Below are 15,119 nucleotides of genomic sequence, written 5' to 3' on the forward strand. Positions count from 1 at the left end.
GAAGTATTCCGTTTTCTCCTTATCTTAGTCTTATACTTAAGGAATCACTTAAAGTCAGTTAAACTGTTGCACAAAGACCTTTGTGACCAAATTAAGTTAATGATGCTGTACAGTTTTATGTCACATGGCCTTTCTGGTCAGGTGTAGTCCAGGTGTTTCACGTCCACAGATCAGTGGCGTGTCAGGTCACATGATCCTGACCGTCTGATGAACACTGTGGTGAAGTTCCCATCAAAACAACATGAGGATGAGATAGCAGGTTGGCAGCTGGTTCAAGTGACAACAGGTGTCACAGGTGCCAACAGCAACAAACCAACGGTCTCCATGGAAACAGTAGAATTTTAACGCTGTTAAATCTCTTTCACTGCTCAACTTTTTCCTTAGCTAAGGAAACATTTTAGAGAGATTCTGTGCAACACCCTGAAGTAACTCCCTCGGAAAGAAGAAATTACACCTTAAGTGTCAAACTTCAGTAGAAAACTTAAGATGTTTTGTGCAGCTGGTACCAGATGTTTCCATCAGGGCAGAGCTTCAGTCTCCTCATAGTGAGAACTGATAGATACAGATTGTTCCTTCTGCATTTCCCATGATTCATTGTGACAGTGCAGCAGCTGTGGATCTTGTGCTGTGTTGTGTACAATGTGTTTTTGTTGGACATTCTGTGAATCAAACTCAGGGACATTAAAGTTTTGAGTTTTGAATCTAGAAAAAGATCTTAATAAAAACTCTCAATAGCTGCAGCTCATTCAGAATTTCCATGTTTTTAAGTTTTCTTCGGTACCACAGTGACAGTTGTCCGAACATCCATGACTGCATCGCTAACAGGAATTGCTAACAGCTGATTCAGCTGCTTCTAATGCTGACAAGTTACCAAAATCTCAAAACAAAGAGGCTAAAAAGAAAAGGTGAAGTTTGATGCGCAGTTATTAAGTTCAGGTGATTTGGGGAGTTGAGGTTCTGGTTCTCTGAGGGTTAGAAGACCTTCACTTGGACCAGTGAGGACAGGAGCTGGACCATCGTTGGTTCTGGCTGCTGGTTCTCCACAGACTGGAACCAGAGACTTAAAATATTTAGAGGCAGAGTGGGTCTCAGACTCGGGGTTAAATAAAGGTTTCCAAAGTACAACAGATATTTTTATTCTATGAAAACTTTATAAACTGTTTCTTTAAATCCTTGTCAGGACTAAATGTTCTACAGGTTTCAACACTTGATGATCCAAATATCCTCCATCACCACTGAAAATCAGTCTGTGTCCTTTTCCCTTATGGCTGAATCCAGTTCATGAGGATCAGGTCTGACAGGGATCAGATTCAGACTCAGACTTAAACATTCTGCTCCTCTCATCACTATTCAACAGGAGATGAATCAACAGTTCTGATAATTCACTAATGATCTGAGTCATAAAGCAATCAGATGAGAATCTGCTGCTGTTTGTTTCTTCACATCAGTGTGAAGAGTTTGGTTTGAATATTGTCTCTGAGGATTCAGGAACTTCTGAGGAGTGATGGATAAAAAATAACCAACAGATTAATCAATTGAAAAAAAGTGACACAAACATTTAACACAATAAAACCAGTTTGGGGGAAGATAAAGTCAAAACTACGGTAGCTGAGAAAGTTCAATCCTTTTAAAGTTAAGTTTATGAACAAAACAGTTTCAGTTTCCAAACAACAGCAGAGGAAAACAGATGTTACCATTCAACACAAAAAAATGTGAAAACCTCCAGAAACTAAACACTGATGAATGTGTCAGATGTTCAGCACTGATGTCTGACTGAGCGATTTAACATTGTGACTAAGAGGCTCCAGTATAACTGGAGATACAGGCTCAACACTTGGCATCAGTCTGTTTGAATCATCAGTGTGTTCATTAGTTTTCAGTCTCCCTGAATCTCCAGCTGTTGAAGTAACAGCTTGATGAGGTGAACAACTTAAAGTTTAAATTTAAACTGAGTGTGTTTTATATAACATTTTTTTTCTGTCACACATCGTCAAACAGATGAAGATCTCTTCTCTCTGAGGCTGAGCTCAGCTGTATGAACGCAGAACAACCTGAATCTGGATCAACACAGCTGGACCTGCTGCAGCTCAGCTGTTGTCCTGCATGACTTCACATCTGTGTGTAGATGTTTGTGATTGTAGCATCGTTAAAATGAATCAGGTGATGATGGGGACATGTTCAGTCTGAGCTGCTTTCATCATCTGGTCAGACACAGGTGGGGTGAGGGGGCACATCTTTCTACCTCAGGGTCTCCAGGCTTTTTAATTCCTTCACACTGTGGCATTAAATCGGTTTGAACCTTTACTGTCTCAGTGGATCATTTTGTTCCACGTGTGGTTTTCACCATGAGAATAAAACTGAATCCTTACAGTTTAACTATGAAAACATTACAAACGTGTTCAGGATGAAGACACTGCTGTACGTGTGCTGCAGTCTGACATCCATCTGTTCTGTTCCCTCCTCTCTACAGAGGCAGGTGAAGGGAGTAATGGGAACACGCCCAGCGGCGTACAGGTTTACCCACCCGGCCGATAACGGGCAGTTTGTGGGCGTAGGCACGTGGCGGGATGGCAGAGAGAGGAGGAGTTGGAGCGAAAGTGGTCTGGAAGGGGCGGCGGCCTTGGCAGCGCCGGCCCATTTGCCGGCCACCAATCAGAAAGGAGAAGGCCGGCAGTCCAGTCTGAGGGGAGGTGAAGCGAGCTTTGGGGAAAACGTCACGGGACAGACCTGCAGAGCGCTGACCTGAACGTGACGACGAAGATCTGGAGCGTTGCACCGAGGAGGAGGAGGAGCGAGTCAGGGACCTGACGGAGGAAAACAACGTCAGAAACACTCAGTTCAAACACAAACTGATTCATCTGGTCTCAGATCCAGATCCGTGTCTTTACCTCCCTGATCCTGTCGCAGCCAGGCTGGGCGGGGGTGGGTCGGTGCGAGGACTCCCATCATGCCTGGGGCTGATGTTGAGGTTGGCAGTCAGCTGTGGCATCTTACGGGTGGTGTCAGGGTTGGAGGCGGGGCCAGGCGGCTCCTTCCTGCCATCGCTGAGCTGGGACGGGGTGCAGGGGGGGTAGCTGCCGAATCCCGGTCCAGTGCTGAACCTGACGGCGAGGCTGTCCCCGAAGAAGGAGTAGAGCTCACAGTACATGGCAGGGAGGGACACCGGGGTCCACTCCTCCCAGGGACAACCCGCCCCTCCCGCCTGGAGGTGGCTGGCGATTCCTAACGTGGCCTCGGACAGAGGCTCTGGGGGGGGGCTGAGGCCTGGGGAGCTGACTCTGTAACCTGTAGCACCGCCCATAGAGCCGGTCTGAGCACTAGAGCCCCCCTCCACTGGCTGAGACAGGGACAGAGCTTTCATCTTCAGCAGACGCTCCACCGCCACCTGCCACACAGAGGACAGCGTAAGTCATGTGATGTGGATCCAGTCAGTCAGCTGACTGGTCTGACAGGAAGTTCTCTACTTTTAAAATTCATGGCCACAAAAAGATTTTCCTTTGTCTCTTGCTGCACCCTGAAGACAACGTCATGATGTCACTGAGAATAAACAGTCTGACTCACTGACAGTAACCCTGGTGACCTTTAATGAGATGACATCATTGCTCGCTGCTAACACACAACAAAGACATGTCATTGTGGAGGATGTCGTGACGTGCAGGACTGACCAGGATGGCTCCGTACACCTTGTGTCCGTCTGCTTTGACCTGAGCGTTGGACACAGAGTAGTCGTCCAGCACGGCCTGCAGGTTGGCCCAGTACGCAGGAAGGTGTGGAAACAGAACCCTCTCAACGGCCTGATGACGACAACACGCACAGTGACATCAGATTATTCTCATACTGAGCAGGAAACAAGAAACCAGAGGAGCATGAGGCAGAGCCAGAAAATGAGACCGTGGTCTTTTCAGCCTCACTGTGAACTGCTGCACTGAGGATAATACACAAACATATTCACAGCAGTGAAACAGAGTCAGTGTTTAATGTCAGGAAAACACTGGCGGCGTGGCGGTGGCAGAACAGAACGTTAATTTTGGCACCTGTGTTTACGTGTTAAAGCGACACAAGATTCTGTGTCTCGCCTTTTTTCACACGTGATGCAGCTCCCAGGAAAAACAGACAGAAAAGACCTGATGACACACAAGCCATCTAAGATGTTTCCATCGACAAGCAAATTCAGAAACGAGTTTGTCCTCTGGAAACACCTCTGCTGTCGTGTGTGCTTCTTGCAGAGTGTTTGTGTCTTTGGTTGCTTTGTGTGTATTTACAGTGTGTCGAGCTCTCAGGGCAGCACGGAGGCAGTGGACGTACCTTCCATCCCAGAGCGTGAAGCCCCACCACGGCTCCGTAGTGGGAGCAGAGCGGCCTCACCGGGTCAGACAGAACCTTCTGCAGCGACAGCAGGATGTGATGGTAGAGACCACTCACCAGGTCCCCATGAGTCCTGGAGGGAAAACAGAGACAAGGACGATGAGCACTGAACAACCCAGGTCTTCATGTTGCTCTGTCTCTGATGGACATGTCGCTGTAACAACTGTGTGACGTGGAAATGTGTCACAAAACATAATGTCTGACTGTTCACTTCAAAAATATTGTTCACAAAGTCTGGAGTCAAATGCACAACAATCGAAGGAGAGGTTCTGGTTTTATACTGAGAGTTAAGGAATCATCCACTGAGTCTGATCCAGCTGCAACTAACTATCATCTTCATGACTTCATGATGCATTTATTGATGTAGTGTTGAAAATATCAGGAAAAAAAGTTTTGTTTTTTTATTACTTAAGCCAAAGTTGTTGAACCATGAGTCGACAACACAGACGTTGTGTTCATAAGATGAAGAAATGCAGCAAATCCTCAAAACTGAGAGACTGGATCCAGGGACAGTTTGAGACTGATGCTTAAAAATAAATGAATAAACTGATTCCAGAACAGTTGCTGATTATTTCCTGCTGTCAAACTAATCAATGAATCACCTCAACACCATCGTTTCAGATTCAGTCTCTCACATATAAAACAATGAAGTCTGACAGAAGCTGAATTACTGTGAATTACATGGTGGCTTACTGTTAAACATTAGTGATATTAATTTGCTGACAGGATGTTCCTGATAACAGGCTCCTCTAACACCTGAAGCTGTGACCTGCTCACCAGAATATGTGGCTGAGCAGCAGGGCGGCGTAGTCCCTGAGGGTCCAGTGGTCGTTGAGCGGGTTGATGGAGGCGGCGAGCGGCTCCAGGATGCAGTACATGACGCTGGAGACCAGGCTGCGGACGTACGAGCCCAGGTACAGGTAGGGGTTCTGGACCAGGCTCTTCACCATGTGGAGGAGCCTGTTGAGCTGCTCCAAGTCGTGGCTTACCGACTTCACCTGGACAGGAACACACACAGGATCAACACAGGAACAAACCAAAGTAAAACAATTAAACACTTCAAAATGCTTTTGCAAACACATTATATTTTTCTTGACTTACAAATCTTCAAATTTAATGACGTTTCAGGGACTTTAAAACTAGATAATATATTCCTGTTGAAATCAAAGCTCCATCTCAAATTTACATGGGTGTTATGTCACAGCACTGGGGGAACAACTGGAGGACAAAGGTCTGACTTAGTTGTCTGTCTCACAGTTCTTAGAAATATGCTTAGAAATATTTAAAAAATACAGACTTTTACTTTCAAAGACACAGAGATGATTGCCCTTCATTTCATCAGGTCTGGATCACAACAACGCACTTTTTACTCGTCTCAGGCAGAAATCTGCTGATGGTCTCCAGACTGAGCAGAACTCAGCCTCCGGAACCAAGACACATGACCACTTGGCTCCTGTTACAGCCCCTCTGTGCTGGCTCCCAGTGCGTATTATGACAGATTTTATTCATCCCTTTTAAAGCTCTCCGTGGCCTCTCTCCCTGTTATATCTCCAACCTCTTAGTTCCCTACACACCAGTATGAACCTCAAGATCCTCAGGTAAAGGTCTTCTGTCTCTTCCAGGGGCCCGGCTGAAAACTAAAGGGGACAGAGCGTTTGCAGGCAGGGCCCTGAAGCTCTGGAACCATCTTCTAGAGGAAATCAGTCTGTGACCTCCTTTATGTCTCTTATTAAAACCGACTTTTATCAGAGAGCTTCTCCTGGTTTTACTTTCCATTAAAGTGTTTAATTTCTCTTAAAATGACTCTGAGCTGCTTTTTATTCACCGGATTGTTTTTTCTGTTTTTCTTCTCTCTGTTGATTTTATGTCTGGTCTATTTTATTTTGATGTAACAGAGATTTTGAAAAGAGCTTTGCTGGTTCTGGTATAAAAGGTTGTACTGGCGCAACTTGAACACCCACCCCACTGATGACATAAACAAAGTACGGCAGCAGGGCGGCGATCTTGGAGTTGGACTGCAGGTCCAGCAGAGCCACCTGAAACACACACAGGACAAAAGTTGGAGTAACACACTGTTTATCCACACAGGCTGAGAGGCTGTGCTCAGCAGCAGTTTACCTTCATCAGGTGGGGGTCCTCTCCCAGGATGGCCCGTGTGATCTGCTGGTAGTACTTCAACAGGTCGTCTGACAGAGACTGCACTGCGGTGGGGACTGAGGCAGTGAAGCAGTGAGGTGAGAACCACCAGAGCTACACCGATACACTCATCACACATTAAAGGAACAGTTCAACATTTTGGTCAATGTGCTCATCAACTTTCTTTCCCTAGGTTATAGCTCATGTTTCAGCTGGGAACACACTGATGGAGGACTGTAGCTGATGCTGAGATGCTGTTCAGGCTGTGTGGAGCAGTTTTTAGTCACAGTGTCTTACCGGTGCCCTGAGGCTCCAGGTTGCCTTTCCCATCCAGGTACGACACATTCACTGTTGAGAAAAGAAAACAGGAGAAATAACTTGCACAGACCTTCTCGTTCAAACATGGACTTCCATCAGAATCACTGACACTTCTGTGTGTAGTTTGTAAGAGTGCAGCAGGTCGTACCTCGCACCATGGTCTCAGCACAGCCTTTGGGAATGTTGGTGGCCAGAGCCAACTCGACCAAGTTGATGTCCCGATCCTCGACGAAGAACAGCTCTCCTTCCTTCACTGAGCGGAAAGGCAGAGCGTCCTGGGCCCCGTAGCCACAAATTGCCTGATCAACACACACATGACAAAGCCTGAAGGCAGAGACAACTGCAGAATGTTCGCCTCAGGTCTGACTGACTGTGCCGACTCGCTGATGACTGAAGGACAGTGTTACTGTGAACCTGACAGCTCTCACCTCCACGTTGCTCCAGTGCAGAGCCCTGTTGAAGTCCTCAACCATCAGCTTCCTTCTCTTGGCGTGTCTCATGAACTGTGAGCTGCTCTGTGTGGCACAAATAACAGAGACGACGTGGCATCAATATCACACCTCAATAAGAATGCACTTCTGTACATCTGGGCACAGTTTTGTGTCAATGCACATGATCCACGCAGCGAAGCGGCACAGACCTGTGTCGCCTCCCTGAGCCGGTAACACACGTCCTCAGCCAGCAGACCCGCCACATCGTCGCCGAGCTCCACGCCTGTACTCTCGGCCATGAATTTGATAGACTCTCGGGAGATCTCGGCGAAGCGGCGCTCCTCCCGGTCCGCCATGCTCACAGCGACCAGTGAAAACTGACCAGGACAAACACCTCACGTTAATGCTCTGAGGGTTTAAAGGGTGTTCTCCAGGATGCTAACAACCTCCACAAACCTACGCTCCAAGATTTCATCAAACTGAGTCGAGCCTGGTGAATCCGCTGAATCCCGAAGCTAAATACCTTGACTTCTGGTGTTTCTGTTATGTATTAATGACGACTATAAGCACATTTTTCGACAGACCTGGTACAAACTTTTCCTCTGGGTTCAGCAGGGACTCTCTGTTTTAGCATGCTAGCACAATGAAATCTGGGCTCTGTCTATCACCTGGAGTAGACCGTTTAAAAGTATAGCGAACATGGAACCTATCGTGGCGCTCAGACAACTAACAATGTTGTGTATATTTAGTCTATACTGCTGCGGTCTGTTTTAGATGAAAGTAAAACAGAGTGGGATGCAACGCAATACTAGGTCTGAGCCATCACCGGTTGTAGCTAGCCAACAGGATGCTAAGCTAATTCATAACTGTCTAAGAAGTGCAAAGAAAATGTGATGCAATTTATGTAATATTTGAATTAAACTTTACCCTTAGTGAGAACGGCTGGAGGCTCAACACCGTTCAGTCAGACGGAAAGTTTACATCGGCGGAGCTGCTTCGCTACACACGGTGCAAAGTTAGCATGTTAGCAAACATGAGAAAGCAACACATCCGTCAAACTCTTCAAATTAAGGCAGCAGTGGGAAGCTCCTTGTGTGCATTCTTCAATCGTATGGGGAAAATATAATATAGTGAAGCGGATTCTGTAGAAAATTAATGATTTTCAAAAACACTCCTAATTTAAGTAGACTCAATTTGAGTAAAACCGCACAACATACAGTTTAACTCCGACTACCGTGGCGCCGCGAAAGCTAAATGTTGACATTTTCAACTTACTACCCCTGACAGTGACGCGCTAAGGGAGGCTCGCCAGTGATTGGTGGGTGGGATGGCGTTACACTCAAGGTGCACTCAAAATCTTCACCGGCACAGCGGTGGGCTCTGCCGGATGAAGGCGGTGTCCGCTGTTTAAAGCTGGTACACAAAACGACACGAATGGTTTGATGATATGTTGGCCCTGTGAACAATATTAGGTTAATTATGTTTAATGTGCTTCCTCCCGTGACACCAAATTATCAATCGTTTCAGCCTCATGTGCTGCCTCCATTGAGAAAGGTTTGTCCGCCCTTGCCGCTACGTCACACACAGCATGTCGGCATGATTAAATTAAGTGCAGCCACTGGATGCAGGGATGTATGAATTTAAATTTCAATTAAACGTCACCCAAAAAAAAAAGTCTCCCTACTAAAATATGATGATCTGGCATTATACATCAATAATGTTCATCCCAATGTGTTGGATTAGGTCTGGACTCTGCAGACCAGTCCAGTTCCACACCTTACTGGGAAAACCCATTTCTTAATGGAGCTGGATTTGCGGTGTTTTTTCCACCTTAGTAATTAACTGTCGTCAGCCATTTTGTTGCCACACCCTCCACCATCAAAATGCATTAAATGCCCTTTGGCACCTTGTTGGCCAAGTATCAATGAACACAATGCTGACAAACCAAGAGTCCATTATATAAAACACAACATGAGGTTTAGAGATTAAAATTGTTTATTCATGATGCTGAGGTCAGACATCTCTTTACTAAGTTTATTAATACAGTATGTACAATAGTTAAAAAAAATTACACTTATAGCTGAACCTGAACAGACTGAAGAGGTCCAGAACTAGAGACTGTCTGATCTACAACTGAGCAGTTCAAGGCCTGCTTGACCTGCTGACAGATGCTCAGCCAACTGCAATTAAAAAACAGAAAATATTCTTGGGAAGGAGGGGTTTTAAAAAAAAAAAATAAAAAAAATAAAAATAAAAATAAAAAATAAAAAAAACAGAAAAAAAAGGATCTAATTTAGGTGTGAAGTTCAGTGCTGATGCTGGTTCTGATGACGACCACGGCCAGTTAGACCGCCCTGTTGTCCCAGATCTCCTGGGCCTTGCTGCTCTCCAGCTGCTGCAGGTGGAGGGCCAGCGGCAGCAGCAGGTCACTCAGGTGCTGGCTGGAGAAGGTGAAGGCATTGTGGGCTGTGGCCTCTGCAGGTGGAGTGGCAAGAGGAGAGGTCACTGGAGGAGAGGAGGAGGTTGAAGAGTTGGACGAGGTTGAGGTGAAGGGGGAGGTAGGGGAAGGTAAACCTGAACTGTCCAGAGACAGCTGAGGGTGGAGGGATCCTCCTTGACTCTGGTCTGGGTTTTTGATCTTGCTGGGGAGGCCGTGCTGGAAGCGACAGCGCGTGCCGTACAGGCAGAACCCGAAGGAGCTGAAGGTGCGGCACAGAGCTCCTCGAGGCCTCCACTCCTTGGTTTGTGGTTGGTCGAGAGCAGATGGAGTCTTCTCCTCGCCAACATCAGGAGACTCCAGACCACTGTCAACATCTCCACCCTCGACGTGCAGGAAATTACAGCGGGTGCCAAAGGGACAAACGCCAAAGGAGCGGAAGGTGCGACAGGGGACGTTCCTGCGGCGGCGAAGGGCAGGGCGCTGCTCAGTGGGGTTGTGGACAAACAGGCAGCGGCTGCCATAGTAACAGTAGCCAGTGGTGTGGTAGCTGCGACACAGCTCCGTCTTGTACTTCGGGTGGCGGAAGGGAACATGGAGCTCGTGGAGGCCGTGAGCGAACTGGCAGCGTTCTGCGTACTTACAGAAACCAGTAGCAGAGTAGCTGGTGCACAGCTCCGTCTTGTAGCGGGTGGAGCAGACCCAGGGGATGAGGGGAGGGGAGGAGGACTCTACGAGGGGAAGGAGGGCCTTGGCCAGGGAGAGGCCTCCTCCTCCTCCTCCACCCTCTCCATCCAGCTCCTCACTGGACAGCAGGTTGTCCACCAGCTCCTCGTCTTGGCAGGAAGGCAGGAACAAGTCGTCACTGCTGGTCTGGAAAATATAAATAATGTTTTGAGTTTCAGTATAAAGTCCTGCCCCCGGCTTCTTTAACTTGTTGCAGTTATTTCACCTCAATGGGAATCTGGTAGCACACAGTCAAAGTTCAGGAGCTTGTCGGTAACATTTATAGCAGTCATCCACAGCTAAATTTGGAGTTTATTCACAATATGACCCCCAAAAGTCACACGGGAACAAAAAATAAAATGTCAATGTCATGTGATCTATTGGCTGCCAACAAGCCCACAATGCAATGCAGCATTTAATGGGCTCCATATTTTAAGATAGTAAGAAGTATCAACTACAATCAAAACCTCCTGCAGGGCTGTTAGTTTAACCATTATATCCATGGTCACTTCAAATATTATTTACTGCCAATTTGTGGCATCATAGACATTAAATTTATGTAAAAATAAAATCCATAAATTCCCTACAAAATAAAATGCAAATCTGAAGTTCACACAGTACAAAGTGTTTGTTAGAATATTTTAGAAACCTTAAGAATCAATTTAAAATCCTGACACTGGTGAAACTGGACTAAATGTTTCGGCTCCCAATCAACCGAATCAATTAATCTAATCAAGTCAATAAGCCAAGTCAGCCTGTCTACACAGGCGTGATGTTTCCTGACACATTACAGGAACTAGCTACAGGGCCTGAGGAAAAGCAGTTTAATACAACTCTGTCTTGTCTCGGACTGAAGTGAAACCCGCTGCACTCACCTCGAACATGGCCGCGAGCAGGTGAGGAGCAGCTTGGTCTGAAACAGCCTGCAGACCGCTGTGAGTAGCTGAGGACCCGCTGAGCTACAGTGCAGACGCGTGTTTGCGAAGCGGCATGGACCCCAACCCTGCTGCCCTGCCACGGAGCCACGAGCGACGGAGCGCTGCTCCCCGCTTGTCTTTTAAACCGGTACCCAGCTCCCGCCTTCCCGTCAACGAGCATCAGGTGTGCTCGAGCTGACGTCACAGCGTCGTCTCGGGCGACCAATCAGGTTAGCAGCTGGGTGACGTCGGCGGCATGGTGCACTGACGCCCAGGTGTCCGTGGCAGCGTGAAAGTTTACCGTCAGCCATGATGAGGGTTTTCATGTGGAACCTGCGGCTAAATGTCGCCGTGTTGTTTTATTCACACACTTCCGTTTTCTCTTCTCTGTTCACTGTTCATCGGCAAACCAGCTAAATGCCTGGGGCTCCGAAGGTAAAAGGGCCCCCGATGGCCGTCACATTGGCACATTTTGCAATGACAACTATAAGCCTTCTTCAACCTCTCATAAAGACACCACGGCGCAGTGCTGTTGTCCCCGGACCCCCCTGAGTGAGGTCCCTGATGATGTGAGCAGTAGCTGTCCTGTTGAGCCGAAAAGCCCTTCGGTTGAGGTTCGGGAAAGATCGTAGATTTAGTTGAACGTAAACAGTTAGAGCCATAAAACAGCTGAATAAAGCGGGAGACACTTAGCCGAGGCGAGCGGCCCCTCAGGCTGCTACCGGAAGTGCCACAGCCAGCTGCCGTTTCCACGCATGATAACAGTGGTAAACTGCGAACAGCATCGATCATCGATCGAGGCTCAACATGAACAAAACTTGATTCTTGATTTGACAGAAGTACAGAGCAGCAGGGGGTTTGTAGCGGGGCGGAGTGATCTAAATCCAGCACTAGTCCAGTCCATCCCACTGTCGCTGAAGTTTATTGCAGCAGAAATCCCTCCGCCTGGTCCTTCCTCTCAGAAGCTCTAATTCTGTTTTTGATGCAAGATATATAAAACAGTGGTTCGCAAACTGGGGTCCGGGGATGCCCAAGGGTCCTTGAGACAAAATCTTATCAGATGGGGGTCTGTGGTCTAGCTTGTGTCTGTTTAGGGTCCTTCATGTGAAAACCACACTGAGATCCACTGGTCTAAATTATTTACTCAGCCAACTGTAAAAATGTACTTATCATCAATAAATTACAGATAAAAACACTGCTTTAATTCCAGGCTCTGTTAGGGCCCTCCCCCATATTGGGGTCCTGGTAAGTCCCATTATTACCGGGCCATGATTATTCTATATAATTGAAACATTCAGGGGTCATAGGAAAATAAATACTATTTTTAAAATAAATTAATAATAATAATAATAATAATAATAGTAATAATAAAGTCTAAAGAAGAAAAAAATATGAACAAAAACGAGATTTCAACAGACACCAACCATCTGTTACACGACTGTAAAACACCAACAGTCACATTGTAAATCCACATCATAAAAACTCACAGGGCATACACTGTAAAAAATCTGTCACATTTTATTATTCAAAAAACAGAATTAGAAAATTCTTTGCGCAGTTAAAAAGTATGTTGCAGAATGAAAATAAACATCTTGTGTCAGACACTTTAAAAACCAGAAATCACATGAATCCTTTTATCTCCCAATAAGGAATTAAAGATTCTGTATCTGTAAAGCTGATCTCCTGTCTGTCGTTGATGTTTGTTGTTATTGTTGAATCCTAATTCAATGTAAGCTTCCCAGTGACTGAACACATTCATATAATAGAACTGCTGGACACACACAGCTTGAAAACGTCTCAAAATAAGATTAACCATAAACAACAACCTGCTCTAGAAAATGTGTAAAATACAATCTCTCCATGCTGCTACGGTTACAACAAAGTTAGTAGTGTTAATAACATATAAAAAATATATACACATTAACATTTTCAGGAATAATAATATTGCAATTTGTGTTTAAGTTAAAAAATGCTTCAGAGTCAGAAAAGTGCTTTTCAGAAGGAAAAAAAAAACATTTTGTGGCTTTAGAAACTTTAAAAACAGAAATAACAAAAAAACATGAATGGACATGAATCAGTCCGTTCACAAGAGCTTTAAATGAGGAACTTAACAGCCATGGTTTGAGTGCTTTACTGAATGATGTCCACTCTCATCCGGAGCAGGTCCTACTCCATATTGGTTTTTATCAAGACCTCGATGAGGAAACTTGGTCTTCATCTGTAGGATTGATATGAGACAGAAGTAAATGCCAACAAAGCAGTACAACACACAACACAACTCGTAACACACAAATCAGATCATTTGAAGACAGCAGGACAAGCCAACATAGCCTGTTCTACAAATGAAATCTGCCGCTGCGCAGAGTAGAAACACTACACCTGCAAATATCAGAGCCGCCACGTTTACAGCTCCCAGACCAGTTTTAACTTGTTCCCAGTACTGTGATCTGACCGCTTCCTCCTCCGGACCTGCTGCTGCATCTGCACCTGCAAACAGACGGAAAACCAACCACCACATCCAGGACAGTTACACCAGGTCAGCTGGTTGAGAAGAACAAAACGAAGTGAAATCAGCTGCAGTGGACTCATACTCAGGTATCCACCACTCTGTGTTTCATAAAAAGTTAAACCAAATCCCTCAGTTTTTATGTCTGTAAATAAACAGATGTAGCTTGATCAGTGTTCATCCTGTGACGCGCTGGCCTACCTTCAGTTAACTTTGGTGAACTGTTCTCTCCAGGCGAGGTCTGAGTCACGTTCAAGACAAAATGCTCTGTGGGTGTAAACGAATAAGGTGTTAATCTCTGATCTGTCTCATGTGTATGTGAGTGACATCTCCACCCTGCACTACATCAGGACCCAGACCGGCGTCTGATGACGTACCAGAGACGTCCACCAGCCATTGCCTCCTGGTTTTGTCATAATCAGCAGCCAGATCACACCGGTAGCTTCCAGAGTCTTCAGCTGTGACTCTTGACACTTGACGTCTGACTTGTCCCTCCCTGAGAGCGTCTCTGTCACACTGAACCCGTCCTGCAAACTGCTGATGCTGAGACTCTGGATCCTCTTCACCTCTGATCATCTTATACAAAACCTTATGAGGCTTTGAGAGGAAGACACAGGCCAGGTAGGTGAGAGACATGTCGGCTTTGGTCGGAATGTCCCATGTGACGGTGACCTTGTCGCTGTCCTCGGCCTGATAGACGGTCTGAGTTTTCTTCACATCACACGTCCCTGTAGAGCAGAGAGAGGCATGATGTGGAGTCACCTGTCATCAGCTGCTCCACACTTTGAGTTTGAGACAGGAACCGACTGTTCAGGTGGAAGGATTTCATAAGCTCTGCTCGTTATATCTGAGCAGTAATGTGGTTTGTCTGGAGCCACACACACACACACACACACACACACATATATATATATATATATATATATTTATGTAATATGGGACTGAAAACAAACATGTTCCCTTTTAAGTGTGGAGAATATTTTCTGTAGCAACACAACATGTGTGGTGATAACAATGCACAACACTGTTGTGACACATTCGACCTTTTGTATATTGGCCACGTTGTGATTTTGATGATATATTATTGGTGCAGCTCTGGCCTGAACTCATTTAGATTTCACACTAAGTGTTATCATGTAAATCAAATCCACACTAACTCGAACCACTGCAACCGCAGCTCCTGCCGACCCGTCCCCGCGCCCAGTGTTGCTTTAACAACCGATTGTTTCAGTCATTTTGTGAAAATACAAACATTTGCTGCTTCCTGTTTCTCGTGTGAGCAG

The 15,119-nt window shown here is 46.0% G+C and overlaps 2 protein-coding genes across 2 annotated transcripts; both read right to left on the reverse strand.

Annotated features, from left to right (window-relative positions):
• Nucleotides 1-1,120: 1,120 nt before the first annotated feature.
• On the reverse strand, nucleotides 1,121-8,540 carry taf6l (TAF6-like RNA polymerase II, p300/CBP-associated factor (PCAF)-associated factor). Its single transcript, XM_071478196.1, has 12 exons — nucleotides 8,178-8,540; nucleotides 7,460-7,627; nucleotides 7,248-7,334; nucleotides 6,968-7,118; nucleotides 6,799-6,849; nucleotides 6,484-6,578; nucleotides 6,327-6,401; nucleotides 5,143-5,363; nucleotides 4,306-4,438; nucleotides 3,666-3,794; nucleotides 2,889-3,385; nucleotides 1,121-2,804 (listed from the first exon to the last, which is right to left on the reverse strand). Exons 2-12 carry the CDS (start codon nucleotides 7,604-7,606, stop codon nucleotides 2,465-2,467), a joined length of 1,926 nt encoding a protein of 641 aa, XP_071334297.1. The 5' UTR covers nucleotides 7,607-7,627; nucleotides 8,178-8,540; the 3' UTR covers nucleotides 1,121-2,464.
• A 940-nt stretch (nucleotides 8,541-9,480) lies between these two features.
• On the reverse strand, nucleotides 9,481-11,486 carry cth1 (cysteine three histidine 1). Its single transcript, XM_071478197.1, has 2 exons — nucleotides 11,289-11,486; nucleotides 9,481-10,560 (listed from the first exon to the last, which is right to left on the reverse strand). Exons 1-2 carry the CDS (start codon nucleotides 11,295-11,297, stop codon nucleotides 9,595-9,597), a joined length of 975 nt encoding a protein of 324 aa, XP_071334298.1. The 5' UTR covers nucleotides 11,298-11,486; the 3' UTR covers nucleotides 9,481-9,594.
• Between the last annotated feature and the right edge of the window lie 3,633 nt (nucleotides 11,487-15,119).

The sequence above is a fragment of the Trachinotus anak genome, unplaced genomic scaffold, assembly GCF_046630095.1.
Source record: "Trachinotus anak isolate AG129_WGS33_773 ecotype Australia unplaced genomic scaffold, CSIRO_AGI_Tana_v1 ptg000005l, whole genome shotgun sequence".
Classification (NCBI taxonomy): Eukaryota; Metazoa; Chordata; class Actinopteri; order Carangiformes; family Carangidae; genus Trachinotus; species Trachinotus anak.

What these genes read in the sequence shown, in the direction of transcription:
- taf6l (XM_071478196.1), bottom strand. Translation starts at nt 7,606, where the DNA reads ATGGCGGACCGGGAGGAGCGCCGCTTCGCCGAGATCTCCCGAGAGTCT. An exon ending in CCTGGAGCCTCAGGGCACCG is followed by an intron (nt 6,579 to 6,798) that starts GTAAGACACTGT and finishes TCACTGCCTCAG; the next exon opens with TCCCCACCGCAGTGCAGTCT. An exon ending in AGGACCCCCACCTGATGAAG is followed by an intron (nt 6,402 to 6,483) that starts GTAAACTGCTGC and finishes TGTGTGTTTCAG; the next exon opens with GTGGCTCTGCTGGACCTGCA.